This window comes from Triticum urartu, chromosome 7A, assembly GCF_056163025.1.
Source record: "Triticum urartu cultivar PI428250 chromosome 7A, HENAU_Tu73, whole genome shotgun sequence".
NCBI lineage: Eukaryota > Viridiplantae > Streptophyta > Magnoliopsida > Poales > Poaceae > Triticum > Triticum urartu.
The window spans coordinates 291,232,989-291,249,278 of record NC_141879.1 but is presented as its reverse complement, the minus strand read 5'-3'; the positions used below and the strand labels follow the sequence as shown (position 1 = coordinate 291,249,278).

The 16,290-nt window shown below is 45.6% G+C and overlaps 3 protein-coding genes across 3 annotated transcripts; 2 read left to right on the top strand and 1 right to left on the bottom strand.

The window, feature by feature from the left end:
• Nucleotides 1-53: 53 nt before the first annotated feature.
• LOC125520557 (hydroxymethylglutaryl-CoA synthase-like) lies at nt 54-4,303 on the bottom strand. The gene is made up of 12 exons (XM_048685510.2): nt 4,075-4,303; nt 3,419-3,525; nt 3,116-3,248; nt 2,827-2,970; nt 2,564-2,722; nt 2,363-2,436; nt 2,195-2,270; nt 2,017-2,072; nt 1,732-1,819; nt 1,502-1,642; nt 1,261-1,410; nt 54-580 (listed from the first exon to the last, which is right to left on the bottom strand). Exons 1-12 carry the CDS (start codon nt 4,138-4,140, stop codon nt 365-367), a joined length of 1,410 nt encoding a protein of 469 aa, XP_048541467.2. The 5' UTR covers nt 4,141-4,303; the 3' UTR covers nt 54-364.
• Nucleotides 4,304-5,126: 823 nt separating this feature from the next.
• On the top strand, nt 5,127-5,714 carry LOC147959347 (uncharacterized; the record flags this gene model as incomplete). Its single annotated transcript, XM_087534393.1, has 1 exon — nt 5,127-5,714. A coding segment is annotated over exon 1 (588 nt), but the record flags the coding sequence as incomplete, so codon positions are not given.
• Nucleotide 5,715: 1 nt separating this feature from the next.
• Nucleotides 5,716-15,951, top strand: LOC147959346 (uncharacterized). The gene is made up of 2 exons (XM_087532609.1): nt 5,716-6,454; nt 15,668-15,951. Exons 1-2 carry the CDS (start codon nt 5,716-5,718, stop codon nt 15,949-15,951), a joined length of 1,023 nt encoding a protein of 340 aa, XP_087388735.1.
• Nucleotides 15,952-16,290: the final 339 nt, after the last annotated feature.

Sequence of the window (16,290 nt, the reverse complement as noted above, 5' to 3'; positions counted from 1 at the left end):
TAGAATTGCTCTTAGACATAGAATACAAGTGCTCAGTAAAACACAGGATACAATAGTGCTCAATGCCTACTGCCATAATTCATTGATAATATCACAGAACAGTAAGTGGTCACTAGCAACAAAACAATTAAATCAAAGGCAAAGGTAGCAAGCTAGAGGAAAACAAGAATGCTTGTACTACACGAAGGTTTCAGTTCAGCTCAACACAAAAAATAAGCTGAAGAGTGTGGGGGAAACAACTTTAGAGAATAATGGCTTATTTGAAACCGAGCTAAACTGGGAATTCTAGAGATAAATACAACAAATTGTACTGATGATGGCTAATAAAATGCAAGGTGAACTAACAGTATCTGATGATATGCCACTAGTGACCATTTGCAATGCCATTGCTGCACTTGATTTTGCCGTCAACAATGCTATCGGTTTTCTTTTCGTAGAACCTCCTGTACATTGAATCAACTTTTGTAAGGTAGAATGTTCCTGGTGGCAACAAGCTTATGTCCTTGCTTGTTTCAAAATCTTTTGCTCCATATCGGTGCTCCATCAGCTTCAATGTGTCGATGAACTTCTCAGGTGAAGTCTGAAAACATGTAAAGGAACATGTCAGCTTGCTCTGGCGAAATTAAGGGGGGGGGGGGGGGGGGGGGGGGCATTCCTAGGGCAAATGGTTGTTGCCATGCAGATCCTAGCAACGCAGAATCTAATACAAACAGCAGTTCAATCTACTATGGACAGTGGTGACTCAATTAATGGTATGTAGCTATCTTCAAGAAAGGCTATTCTCTAGTACAATTGTAGAACTAAGTAAATTCCAAAATTGTCTAGAATAAGTTTAGCAAAGACCCTGATTTCCTTGATGAATAAAGCTCATATCACCATAGTGACCGGGGCAAGTTTTCTGAGTAATCACATACAGAATTCAGTTTTGTGTGCTTTTCAGGTTCAGAGCTTGTCCATAGTACGGACAACAAATACACTATGATTCCTTTTCTTTAATAAACTATAATTTGGTATGAAACCTCAAAAGGTTATTCTCCAAAATACTTGTAACAAATTCGAAAGCCATGTATGGTAAACCATACCACATTGGTATGACAAATGGCTGTAAAATACTCCCTCCACCCCATAATATAAGAGCGTTTTTGACACTACTGTAGTGTCAAAATCACTCTTATATTATGGGACGGATTGAGTATATGACAAGATCCGCTTTCTATCTACAACAGACTGGCTGAGGGTTGTGAGAATGAAAGACCATACCACATGTCTTGACTCAAGCTTTGCCGTCACATCAAGCACAGAAGCAATATTTGTTAAACTAAAGGGATGCTGACCCTCATTTAGTTTGAATGAAAACATAGTGGATGTCAAGCCACTGCCGTAAGAGAACATGACAATTCGTTGGCCGCTCTGCATAAGAAATGGAAGTTAACTACAAGGAATGAACAGGAGATACAAAGGCATACAAATATAAGATAGAGGCATAAAACCAAAACCTCACCAGACTAGCATGCTTGTTGTAGATTACAGATGCCAATGCAGCATACAGAGATGCAGTATACATGTTACCAATTTGTTTTGGAAGCAACGTTGACGGTTGAACTTTGATGTCATACAAATGCTTTGCAAGTTGTTGAGAGCCCTGAAAGTTCAGTAGTAGAAGATTTAATGGTCACATCAGCGAAGAAATTAAGCATTGTAAGAACTATTATCCACCTAACGAGGAATAACCTTTTCCAAGTCACGACTTTGGTAGCTTTCTTCACTAGTCAGGTTTGCAAAAGGCTGAAGCTTTTCTTTAGCATCATTATCAACCGAACTGACATCAAAGAAAACAAAAACAAATAAGTTCCTTCATCTAGGGGCCAAGACTAAGAGTGTCGAATGTGTATCGTATAACCCGACAAAGGGTGGAGGTCTTTTTACAAATTCAGAATATTATTTGGTCCACATATTAAAAGCTTATAGTTTTTAAGAAGCAAAAGGAGCATGTATTTAAAGGGAGGAACCGCAGACCTGCAATTGCGCATGAAATCGTTGAAGTAAAGTCGAGCAAAACTCTTCTGTACAAGCTGTGATAGTAACAAAGTGAGGAGTCAATGTCTGTATTCCCCAGAGGTTAGAGAACAGAATTGGGAGAATTAAAAGACTGCAAAATCTTATACATCTCCATGGCAGTGTGCAGTCATCATACCTTGTTATATGGAGAATGAAACACACAATAATCTGCGTCCGAAATCGAGAACTTTTCTCCCACTAGCTTCTCATACCTGATTTCGTGATCATAGTGTGATGTTATTGCTTGAGAAGAACAAAATGCTAGTACTGCAGTTGAGTGGGTAAATTATGGCAGTTAACTCACTTGGCACAATACTGTCTATAGCACGAATCCAGAGCCATCAGGTAGCATGTTTGAGATAGTTTCCCATCAACAACCTACAATAACCGAGGAACAGAAGTGTGGATATAATACTATGAAAGAGACAAAAAGTATATCTAGTTGAGAGTTTGTTTACATGCCTAAAACAAACAAACAAACAAAAACAAGTGATAGAATCCTAACCGGATATTCACTTGCAAGATCAGGCTTGTAGAAATCGTAAACATGAGCCATGTGAGAAGCTCTATATTTACTTTCGAAAGAAATAGGTGCATTTGGACCAATAAGCATAGCAATTGCAGCAGCTCCACCCGTAGGCCGAGCTGGTCCCTCTGCATAAACCTGAACATAATATGGGACATCAAATGAGTGCTGCACAGAGACAAAAGGGAGAGAAACTGAATCGACTTAGTGCAAAAATTAGATGGTGATATTGGCTGACTAACCGCGCTATCTGTGCAGACCACAAGGCCGTAGCGTCCATCCCAGCATCGACTTTCAACCCAGTTCACACAATTCAACAGGGCAGCTGTCCCACCATAACATGCGTTGCTTGAGTCAACTCCTTCAATGTCAGTATTACCACTTTCCTGTATTTGTGACAAATATTAACAATAGCGACATTGAGTGAGACTGAAACTGAACTAACAAACAACTAAATGAAGTGAAAACTGTGAATTCATCAAGATCCAGGTTTAGAGGGAATATATGTTGGATCCTAATTCCATGATTTACCTCAAAAATCTGCATCAGCCACGTTTTGATGGATTTACTTTTGTCTATCACTGTCTCACTGCCAACCTCCAGGCGGCCAATTAGCTTCGGATCTATATGGTACTTTTCCAGCAGGGATTTGACAACTGTCAAGCTGAAACAACTTTCCAACTTGAGCATTCACATACCGAATAGAGTATTGCACTAAATAGATATACGTATTTGATAAAATTGATTAGTAAATTCTACTCATCAAGAAGTTCAATCCCAGTAAAAGAAGGTAACGGACAAGGCAGCAATTTTTTCCAATGTGACAAAATATACCTCATCGAGATGACATCTTCTACCTCGCTGCAGAAGGCCATGCAATCTTGCCCAAGACCAATTGTGTACTTCCCCTTGCTGGCTCCGTCATGAACCTCCAGCGCTTCCTGCAACCAGTAGTTCAACGCATCAGCATTCAACTCTGAGTACAACAGCATTGAACGGACACAGCAAATTATCCATGTATTAGTTGCGCACAGCCGCTCCAGTTCCTCTCCAAAGCCACATCAGATAACCATTTGCTCGCTCTGTGAGATACGAAATACTGTACAAGGCAGATGCAGCATCCGACAGCAGGTATAACAGAGTGAAACTAATGATTCAAATATTCCTCGAGTAAACAAATAAATTCACCACCCGTGATCCACAAATTCGCACCGAGATGGCACCTCCGAATCATGCTTTCAGTTTCCGGAAACAATTCCATCGTGGCGATCTCAACTACGGAGTACTTCCTAAACCCGAAATCCCACACGTCTGGCTAAAACCCCGGCGGCAATTCCCCGGAAACTAACCCAAAATACCAAATCATCCGTGATCTCGACGCGGAGATGCTCGGAGCGTCAGATCAGCCACGTTCGCAGCACGCAGCGTGACACGACGGCGACAAATCGAGCGGGGGCGGCGGGAACAGCAGCTCTGGTGGAGAACCTCACCTGCTGGACGCAGGTGGGAGGGAAATACATGTCCATGGCGAGGATCCCGACATCCTTGCACTCCATCTCGCGATCCCTCCTCCCGCTCTGTGCTTCCGCGGGCTCTCCCAGTGGCTGCGAGGAGGAGGAGGCGTGTGTGACGTGAGAGAGTTCGTGTGACTTTGGCAGCGCCGTGGACGCGGAGCACGTCGGGGATAATATACGAGATTCCCAGATTCGTTTGTCTGCATCCCTGAACCGGTCCTGGCGATTTGTGGGCTGCGACGGCCTGCTTGGGCCAGAGGCACGGAAGAATTTTAAAACCTTTTCTGCGGCTTTTTATTCATATATATATATATATATATATATATATATCTATACCAATATAAAAAGATTCAAAAGGGCAGATCCAACTGATCTCGACCATCAAACTAAGTCAATCAAACGACTTAGATTGCTCCAATGGCGAGCGTTCAACATGTTTAACGTGCAATTAATATCATATCAAATATTGCACTAATCATAGAATTAACACACGAATAATAGCATACCTAATATCCGCGTGCAATTAATACATTGCCTAAATATTAACGTGCGTTGCACGTGCGCATTTACTAGTATAAGAAAATATACCAAAGTTGAGATCCATGAGGGCATGAGCAATGAAGGCATCAGCTTGATGCTGCCCCATGTCTTAATTTATACTTAAAGTATTGAAACTACCATTTATATTTTTACTCACTCAACAGAGGCAGCCATAGGTAGACCCCACTTGTTAGGAGCCTTCCTACCATCACGTGCTTGGGGGGTCTGGCCCGTTCCGAAACCACCAGGGCAATAAGAGCCTGGGAGGAGGCGACGTCGAGACCATCCAGTGGATCACGGCTATCGGCACGGCGACTTCCTCTTCTCCCCCTACCTCTGGCTTCTTCCTCCTTGCTCTTGAGCAATTCTTCTTGTATATGTTCCTGTGGCTCGAATTGGTGTTCGTGAGGAGTGAATCCACATCAGTACTCTAACATCTGGCATCAGAGCCAGTCCACCAGACTTTCGCCTTCTTCCTATTCGGAAAAATGTCTAGCCACCAAATGTCCTCAGATCAAGTTCTCAGCATGGTGGTGGAGCAAGCAATTTACCCAACCACCGTTAATGTGATGTATTCCCTCTTCGATCACTTCGGTATTGAGCAGTTGGTGGTGTATCCCCCAACAATATCAGAGGATGGACAACCATGTGTGGCGGCGGATGTGCGGTTTTGTTCGGCACACGCGGCGACATACTGGGATGGCCGCTGCATCTACTTCCGATGCTGTCGTCTGCAGATGTGGAACGCAACGCCTGACGTGTTGCTGGCCCGAACCTCACCACCAACGAGCACGACAACGCCAGCTGCCTTCATGGCGGGTGATATTGCTACATCTGCACACTCCACCGTCTTGGACTCCTCCGTCAACATCCCTACGGTGGCCAGCACCAACACGCCACCTCACGTCCAGGATACATCCCCCAAGTCTTCCCTCGACAGCAACGGTCGCGTCCTCGTCACGGGAATGACCGAGTACAGATTGGTGGCAGCAAATCTGGAAGTCGTCACCGAGCTCTCCATCCTCCCCGGCGACCCCTTCTCCACCACCAAGGCCCAGGAGATCCCCAAGGTTGCCCATGATGCAAATTGGGCCATATGAACTAGGTTGTGCTGGTATTGTTTTCCCTAATTGCTCTAAACATTCCCAATCGAAAGTTGCATGGCCACTCAGTTCCAAAAGGAAAACATTTGCTGGCAGGCCCTGTTTTATGCCATGGCCATCATTTGCTTGCTCTCCTGACGGAGTTACTCTGGAGCACACATGGATGCTACCACAAGTCATTTATGTGATGAAGAGTTTATCTGGTAATCTGAATTCTCTTAGAGATTTCTCAAGGTATTTTCCAAATCCGCAATTGAAGTCCAGATTCAGTCAAACAAATGTCCACCTGAAGCTTCCATGGCCATCTGATTCTTGCAATTGCCGAGCAGTGCAAGTGTGTTCCGAGCTGCCTAAGGTGGAATATTTTGAACACCATTTTATGGGTGTTTGCGAGCATCACATAGCAGTTTGGGACCATGTTGTTTTGGGTTGCATTCCTATTTCTAAGAAAATGCATGGGATAATTCATCTTATGCATATGTCAGTGCGCTGGATTTTTTTGAGTCAAGAAGAATTTAAAGGCAGTGGTCGTGTTTCAATCGACTTTCACACTAATAATGCATGGGAACGGTGCTCCAATATCCTTGGGAATTGCACAAGGATACTTCCAGTGCAGATCTCATGCTCGTGGTTTTTGAAACGGGGCAAAAAGGATTCTGATTTCAGTAATCATGACAAGCTCTTTCACAGCAAGCAGCAATTGGGTGCTCTGTGTACAACATTTCCGAGTAGTGTCTGTCTACAGTTCGTGCATTTTTGTCCGTTATGGTCTTTTGCTCCAGCTGGTATCACAATGCAATGGCAGTGGGACAAGCATCAATCGCGGGACAAAAATTCACAACATATTTTTATGTTGTCGCGTTCCCCTTCTGAACCAATATCATATACTTCTGTTAGTGGCGATCACCTTGAGCAAATCTGGGACCCCGGAGGCCTTGCGAGCTATATATGCAATACATGTGCGTCGACTTCCTTGATGCATTACTTGTTTGAAGCTTGGCTTGCATATGCGACTCATATATGCACCCAATTGAGAATGGAGAAGCCAATGGCCAGCAGCGAACTAAATCAGTGGATGCCCATTCATTTCTTGCCTGGAACATGGGAGCTTGATTGCAGATTTGACAAGTTCATAGAGCTACGGGGGTTCTTGCTGCCACTATATTGCCAGTCATGCAAGTCCACGAGGAGCGAAAAAATCTGTGTGTGGAGCGTACCTGTGTTGGAAATATGCCCTAGAGGCAATAATAAAAGGATTATTATTATATTTCCTTGTTCATGATAATTGTATTTTATTCATGCTATAATTGTGTTATCCGGAAATCGTAATACATGTGTGAATACATAGACACCAACATGTCCCTAGTAAGCCTCTAGTTGACTAGCTCGTTGATCAATAGATAGTCATGGTTTCCTGACTATGGACATTGGATGTCATTGATAACGAGATCACATCATTAGGAGAATGATGTGATGGACAAGACCCGATCCTAAACATAGCACAAGATCGTATAGTTCGTTTGCTAGAGTTTTTCCAATGTCAAGTATCTTTTCCTTAGACCATGAGATCGTGTAACTCCCGGATACCGTAGGAGTGCTTTGGGTGTACTAAACGTCACAACGTAACTGGGTGACTATAAAGGTATACTACGGGTATCTCCGAAAGTGTCTGTTGGGTTGACACGAATCAAGACTGGGATTTGTCACTCCGTATAACGGAGAGGTATCTCTGGGCCCACTCGGTAATGCATCATCATAATGAGCTCAAAGTGACCAAGTGTCTGGTCACGGGATCATGCATTACGGTACGAGTAAAGTAACTTGCCGGTAACGAGATTGAACAAGGTATTGGGATACCGATGATCGAATCTCGGGTAAGTAACGTACCGATTGACAAAGGGAATTGTATACGGGGTTGCTTGAATCCTCGACATCGTGGTTCATCCGATGAGATCATCGAGGAGCATGTGGGAGCCAACATGGGTATCCAGATCCCGCTGTTGGTTATTGACCGGAGAGCCATCTCGGTCATGTCTACATGTCTCCCGAACCCGTAGGGTCTACACACTTAAGGTTCGGTGACGCTAGGGTTGTAGAGATATGAATATGCAGTAACCCGAAAGTTGTTCGGAGTCCCGGATGAGATCCCGGACGTCACGAGGAGTTCCGGAATGGTCTGGAGGTGAAGAATTATATATAGGAAGTGCAGTTTCGGCCATCAGGAGAGTTTCCGGGGTCACCGGTATTGTACCAGGACCACCGGAAGGGTCCCGGGGGTCCACCGGGTGGGGCCACCCATCCCGGAGGGCCCCATGGGCTGAAGTGGGGAGGGGAACCAGCCCATGGTGGGCTGGTGCGCCCCCTTGGCCCACCCCCTGCGCCTAGGGTTGGAATCCCTAGGGTGGGGGGGCGCCCCCACTTGCCTTGGGGGCTACTCCACCCTTGGCCGCCGCCCCCCTAGGAGATCCCATCTCCTAGGGCCGGCGCCCCCCTAGGGGAGCCTATATAAAGGGGGGGAGGGAGGGGCAGCTGCACCCTTGAGTCTTGGCGCCTCCCTCTCCCCTACTACACCTCTCCCTCTCACAGTAGAACGACAAAGCCGTGCTGCGGTGACCCCTACATCCACCACCACGCCGTTGTGCTGCTGGATCTTCATCAACCTCTCCTCCCCCTTGCTGGATCAAGAAGGAGGAGATGTCACGCTGACCGTACGTGTGTTGAACGCGGAGGTGCCGTCCGTTCGGCGCTAGGATCTTCGGTGATTTGGATCACGTCGAGTACGACTTCCTCATCCCCGTTCTTTGAACGCTTCCGCGCATGATCTACAAAGGTATGTAGATGCAATCCGATCACTCGTTGCTAGATGAACTCATAGATGGATCTTGGTGAAACCGTAGGAATTTTTTTGTTTTCTGCAACGTTCCCCAACAGTGGCATCATGAGCTAGGTCTATGCGTAGTTCTCTTTGCACGAGTAGAACACAATTTGTTGTGGGCGTAGATGTTGTCAACTTTCTTGCCGCTACTAGTCTTATTTTGCTTCAACGGTATTGTGGGATGAAGCGGCCCGGACCAACCTTACACGTACACTTACGTGAGACCGGTTCCACCGACTGACATGCACTAGTTGCATAAGGTGGCTGGCGGGTGTCTGTCTCTCCCACTTTAGTTGGAGCGGATTCGATGAAAAGGGTCCTTATGAAGGGTAAATAGAAGTTGACAAATCACGTTGTGGCTTTCACGTAGGTAAGAAAACGTTCTTTCTAGAACACTATTGCAGCCACGTAAAACTTGTAACAACAATTAGAGGACGTTTAACTTGTTTTTGCAGCAAGTGTTTTGTGATGTGATATGGCCAAAGTTGTGATGAATGATGAATGATATATATGTGATGTATGAGATGTTCATGCTATTGTAATAGGAATCACGACTTGCATGTCGATGAGTATGACAACCGGCAGGAGCCATAGGAGTTGTCTTTATTTTTTGTATGACCTGCGTGTCATTGAGAAACGCCATGTAAATTACTTTACTTTATTGCTAAATGTGTTAGCCATAGTAGTAGAAGTAATAGTTGGAGAGCAACTTCATGGAGACACGATGATGGAGATCATGATGATGGAGATCATGGTGTCATGCCGGTGACAAGATGATCATGGAGCCCCAAGATGGAGATCAAAGGAGCTATGTGATATTGGCCATATCATGTCACTATTATTATTTGATTGCATGTGATGTTTATCATGTTTTTGCATCTTGTTTACTTAGAACGACGGTAGTAAATAAGATGATCCCTCATAATAATTTCAAGAAAGTGTTCCCCCTAACTGTGCACCGTTGCGACAGTTCGTTGTTTCGAAGCACCACGTGATGATCGGGTGTGATAGATTCCAACGTTCACATACAACGGGTGTAAGACAGATTTACACATGCAAACACTTAGGTTGACTTGACGAGCCTAGCATGTACAGACATGGCCTCGGAACACAGAAGACCGAAAGGTCGAGCATGAGTCGTATAGAAGATACGATCAACATGAAGATGTTCACCGATGTTGGCTAGTCCGTCTCACGTGATGATCGGACACGGCCTAATTAACTCGGATCATGTTATACTTAGATGACTAGAGGGATGTCTATCTGAGTGGGAGTTCATTGAATAATTTGATTTAGATGAACTTAATTATCATGAACTTAGTCTAAAATCTTTACAACATGTATTGTAGATCAAATGGCCAACGTTGTCCTCAACTTCAACGCGTTCCTAGAGAAAACCAAGCTGAAAGACGATGGCAGCAACTATACGGACTGGGTCCGGAACCTGAGGATCATCCTCATAGCTGCCAAGAAAGATTATGTCCTACAAGCACCGCTAGGTGAAGCACATGTTCTCCCTGCAGAACAAGACGTTATGAACGCTTGGTAGACACGTACCGATGATTACTCCCTCGTTCAGTGCGGCATGCTTTACAGCTTAGAACCGGGGCTCCAAAAACGTTTTGAGAGACACGGAGCATGTGAGATGTTCGAAGAGCTGAAAATGGTTTTTCAAGCTCATGCCTGGGTCGAGAGATATGAAGTCTCCGACAAGTTCTTCAGCTGTAAGATGGAGGAAAATAGTTTTGTCAGTGAGCATATACTCACTATGTCAGGGTTACATAACCGCTTAACTCAGCTGGGAGTTAATCTCCCGGATGACGCGGTCATTGACAGAATCCTTCAGTCGCTTCCACCGAGCTACAAGAGCTTTGTGATGAACTTCAATATGCAGGGGATGGAAAAGACCATTCCTGAAGTATTTGCAATGCTGAAATCAGTAGAGGTAGAAGTCAAAAAGGAACATCAAGTGTTGATGGTGAATAAAACCACTAAGTTCAAAAAGGGCAAGGGTAAGAAGAACTTCAAGAAGGACGGCAAGGGAGTTGCCGCGCCCGGTAAGCAAGCTCCCGGGAAGAAGCCAAAGAATGGACCCAAGCCCGAGACTGAGTGCTTTTATTGCAAGGGAAGTGGTCACTGGAAGCGTAACTGCCCCAAATACTTAGCGGACAAGAAGGCCGGCATCACGAAAGGTATATGTGATATACATGTAATTGATGTGTACCTTACCAGTACTCGTAGTAGCTCCTGGGTATTTGATACCGGTGCGGTTGCTCACATTTGTAACTCAAAGCAGGAGTTGTGGAATAAGTGGAGACTGGCGAAGGACGAGGTGACGATGCGCGTCGGGAATGGTTCCAAGGTCGATGTGATCACCATCGGCACGCTACCTCTACATTTACCTACGGGATTAGTTTTGAACCTCAATAATTGTTATTTAGTGCCAAGTTTGAGCATGAACATTGTATCAGGATCTCATTTAATATGAGATGGCTACTCATTTAAATCCGAGAATAATGGTTGTTCTATTTATATGAGAGATATGTTTTATGGTCATGCTCCGATGGTGAATGGTTTATTGCTAATGAATCTCGAGCGTAATGCTACACATATTCATAGTGTGAGTACCAAAAGATGTAAGGTTGATAATGATAGTCCCACATACTTGTGGCACTGCCGCCTTGGTCACATAGGTGTCAAACGCATGAAGAAGCTCCATGCAGATGGACTTTTAGAGTCTCTTGATTACGAATCATTTGACACGTGCGAACCATGCCTCATGGGTAAAATGACCAAGACTCCGTTCTCAGGAACAATGGAGCGAGCAACCAACTTATTGGAAATCATACATACTGATGTGTGCGGTCCAATGAGTGTTGAGGCTCGCGGTGGCTATCGTTATGTTCTCACCCTCACTGATGACTTGAGTAGATATGGGTATGTCTATTTAATGAAACACAAGTCTGAGACCTTTGAAAAGTTCAAGGAATTTCAGAGTGAGGTTGAGAATAACGTGACAGGAAAATCAAGTTCTTGCGATCAGATCGTGGAGGAGAATACTTGAGTCATGAGTTTGGCACACACTTAAGAAAATGTGGAATAGTTTCACAACTGACGCCGCGTGGAACACCTCAGCGTAATGGTGTGTCCAAACGTCGTAATCGCACTCTATTAGATATGGTGCGATCTATGATGTCTCTTACCGATTTACCGCTATCATTTTGGGGCTATGCTTTAGAGACTGCCGCATTCACTTTAAATAGGGCTCCATCGAAATCCGTTGAGACGACACCGTATGAATTATGGTTTGGGAAGAAACCTAAGCTGTCGTTTCTAAAAGTTTGGGGATGCGATGCTTATGTCAAGAAACTTCAACCTGAAAAGCTCGAACCCAAGTCGGAAAGATGCGTCTTCATAGGATACCCTAAAGAAACTATTGGGTATACCTTCTACCTCAGATCCGAAGGCAAGATCTTTGTTGCCAAGAATGGATCCTTTCTAGAGAAGGAGTTTCTCTCGAAAGAAGTAAGTGGGAGGAAAGTAGAACTTGATGAAGTATTACCTCTTGAACCGGAAAATGGCGCAACTCAAGAAAATGTTCCTGAGGTGCCTGCACCGACTAGAGAGGAAGTTAATGATGATCATGAAACTTCAGATCAAGTTGCTACTGAACTTCGTAGGTCCACAAGGACACGTTCCGCACCAGAGTGGTACGGCAACCCTATCTTGGAAATCATCTTGTTAGACAACGGTGAACCTTCGAACTATGAAGAAGCGATGGCGGGCCCGAATTCCAACAAATGGCTGGAAGCCATGAAATCCGAGATAGGATCCATGTATGAAAACGAAGTATGGACTTTGACTGACTTGCCCGTTGAGCGGCGAGCCATAGAAAATAAATGGATCTTTAAAAAGAAGACAGACGCGGATGGTAATGTTACCATCTATAAAGCTCGGCTTGTCGCTAAGGGTTATCGACAAGTTCAAGGGGTTGACTACGATGAGACTTTCTCACCGGTAGCGAAGCTGAAGTCCGTCTGAATCATGTTAGCAATTGCCGCATTCTATGATTATGAGATATGGCAAATGGACGTCAAAACGGCATTCCTTAATGGTTTCCTTAAGGAAGAATTGTATATGATGCAGCCGGAAGGTTTTGTCGATCCTAAGAATGCTGACAAGGTATGCAAGCTCCAGCGATCCATTTATGGGCTGGTGCAAGCATCTCGGAGTTGGAATATTCGCTTTGATGAGATGATCAAAGCGTTTGGGTTTATGCAGACTTATAGAGAAGTCTGCGTTTACAAGAAAGTGAGTGGGAGCTCTGTAGCATTTCTCATATTATATGTGGATGACATACTTTTGATGGGAAATGATATAGAGCTTTTGGACAGCATTAAGGCCTACTTGAATAAGAGTTTTTCAATGAAGGACCTTGGAGAAGCTGCTTATATATTAGGCATCAAGATCTATAGAGACAGATCAAGACACCTCATAGGTCTTTCACAAAGAACATACCTTGATAAGATATTGAAGAAGTTCAATATGGATCAGTCTAAGAAGGGGTTCTTGCCTGTGTTGCAAGGTGTGAAATTGAGCTCAGCTCAATGTCCGACCACGACAGAAGATATAGAAGAGATGAGTGTCATCCCCTATGCCTCAGCCATAGGTTCTATTATGTATGCCATGCTGTGTACCAGACCTGATGTAAACCTTGCCGTAAGTTTGGTAGGTAGGTACCAAAGTAATCCCGGCAAGGAACACTGGACAACGGTCAAGAATATCCTGAAGTACCTGAAAAGGACTAAGGAAATGTTTCTCGTTTATGGAGGTGACGAAGAGCTCGTCGTAAAGGGTTACGTCGATGCTAGCTTCGACACAGATCTGGATGACTCTAAGTCACAAACCGGATACGTGTATATTTTGAATGGTGGGGCAGTAAGCTGGTGCAGTTGCAAGCAGAGCGTCGTGGCGGGATCTACATGTGAAGCGGAGTACATGGCAGCCTCGGAGGCAGCGCATGAAGCAATTTGGGTGAAGGAGTTCATCACCGACCTAGGAGTCATACCCAATGCGTCGGGGCCGATCAAACTCTTCTGTGACAACACTGGAGCTATTGCACTTGCCAAGGAGCCCAGGTTTCATAAGAAGACCAGGCACATCAAGCGTCGCTTCAACTCCATTCATGAAAATGTTCAAGATGGAGACATAGATATTTGTAAAGTACATATGGACCTGAATGTAGCAGATCCGTTAACTAAACCTCTCCCTAGAGCAAAACATGATCAACACCAGAATTCCATGGGTGTTCGATTCATCACAATGTAACTAGATTATTGACTCTAGTGCAAGTGGGAGACTGTTGGAAATATGCCCTAGAGGCAATAATAAAAGGATTACTATTATATTTCCTTGTTCATGATAATTGTCTTTTATTCATGCTATAATTGTGTTATCCGGAAATCGTAATACATGTGTGAATACATAGACACCAACATGTCCCTAGTAAGCCTCTAGTTGACTAGCTCGTTGATCAATAGATAGTCATGGTTTCCTGACTATGGACATTGGATGTCATTGATAACAAGATCACATCATTAGGAGAATGATGTGATGGACAAGACCCGATCCTAAACATAGCACAAGATTGTATAGTTCGTTTGCTAGAGTTTTTCCAATGTCAAGTATCTTTTCCTTAGACCATGAGATCGTGTAACTCCCGGATACCGTAGGAGTGCTTTGGGTGTACTAAACGTCACAACATAACTGGGTGACTATAAAGGTATACTACGGGTATCTCCGAAAGTGTTTGTTGGGTTGACACGGATCAAGACTGGGATTTGTCACTCCGTATAACGGAGAGGTATCTCTGGGCCCACTCGGTAATGCATCATCATAATGAGCTCAAAGTGACCAAGTGTCTGGTCACGGGATCATGCATTACGGTACGAGTAAAGTGACTTGCCGGTAACAAGATTGAACGAGGTATTGGGATACCGACGATTGAATCTCGGGTAAGTAACGTACCGATTGACAAAGGGAATTGTATACGGGGTTGCTTGAATCCTCGACATCGTGGTTCATCCGATGAGATCATCGAGGAGCATGTGGGAGCCAACATGGGTATCCAGATCCTGCTGTTGGTTATTGACCGGAGAGCCATCTCGGTCATGTCTACATGTCTCCCGAACCCGTAGGGTCTACACACTTAAGGTTCGGTGACGCTAGGGTTGTAGAGATATGAATATGCAGTAACCCGAAAGTTGTTCGGAGTCCCAGATGAGATCCCGGACGTCACGAGGAGTTCCGGAATGGTCCGGAGGTGAAGAATTATTATAGGAAGTGTAGTTTCGGCCATCGGGAGAGTTTCGGGGGTCACCGGTATTGTACCGGGACCATCGGAAGGGTCCCGGGGGTCCACCGGGTGGGGCCACCCATCTCGGAGGGCCCCATGGGCTGAAGTGGGGAGGGGAACCATCCCATAGTGGGCTGGTGCGCCCCCTTGGCCCACCCCCTGCGCCTAGGGTTGGAAACCCTAGGGTGGGGGGGCGCCCCCACTTGCCTTGGGGGCTACTCCACCCTTGGCCGCCGCCCCCCCTAGGGGAGCCTATATAAAGGGGGGGAGGGAGGGGCAGCCGCACCCTTGAGTCTTGGCGCCTCCCTCTCCCCTGCTACACCTCTCCCTCTCGCAGTAGAACGGCGAAGCCCTGCTGCGGTGACCCCTGCATCCACCACCACGCCGTCGTGCTGCTGGATCTTCATCAACCTCTCCTCCCCCCTTGCTGGATCAAGAAGGAGGAGACGTCACGCTGACCGTACGTGTGTTGAACGCGGAGGTGCCGTCCGTTCGGCGCTAGGATCTCCGGTGATTTGGATCACGTCGAGTACGACTTCCTAATCCCCGTTCTTTGAACGCTTCCGCGCGTGATCTACAAAGGTATGTAGATGCAATCTGATCACTCGTTGCTAGATGAACTCATAGATGGATCTTGGTGAAACCGTAGGAAAATTTTTGTTTTCTGCAACATTCCCCAACAACCTGATGATCTAGGGAGCTTCACGGTCATCCAGGAAGACTATGGGACTTCAGCTCCCAATCAAGGCACTCTTCAAGGAGGGAGGGGTTTCATCTCAAGTGCTGTTGTCATCGTCGTGCAGGGCTCCATCAACCACAAGTACTACCTTAACTTCGATCAAGACTATGTTGGCACTGACCACTTGCTCGATGCCTCTGTGAATGGAGTCACCATCGGCCACGACTACTACAACCTCCTCGTTCAAGTCAACCTCGACTACCATCATGACTTCGAGCTAGTCAAGGAACATCGAGTGTAATGGGATCCCGACGGTTCTAGGTGGTGTCAGCTTGGGGTCAAGCCAAATTTGAAGGAGGGGGATGTTAGGAGCCCTCCTACCATCACGTGCCTGGGCTAGCCCTTTGGGCCAACTAAGGGGGCCTGGCCCGTTCCGGAACCACCAGGGTAATAAGAGCCTGGGAGGAGGTGACGCCGAGACCATCCAGTGGATCACGGCTATCGGCACGACGGCTTCCTCTTCTCCTCATACCTCTGGCTTCTTCCTCCTTGCTCTTGAGCAATTCTTCTTGTATATGTTCCTGTAACTCGAATTGGTGTTCGTGAGGAGTGAATCCACATCAGTACTCTAACACCACTG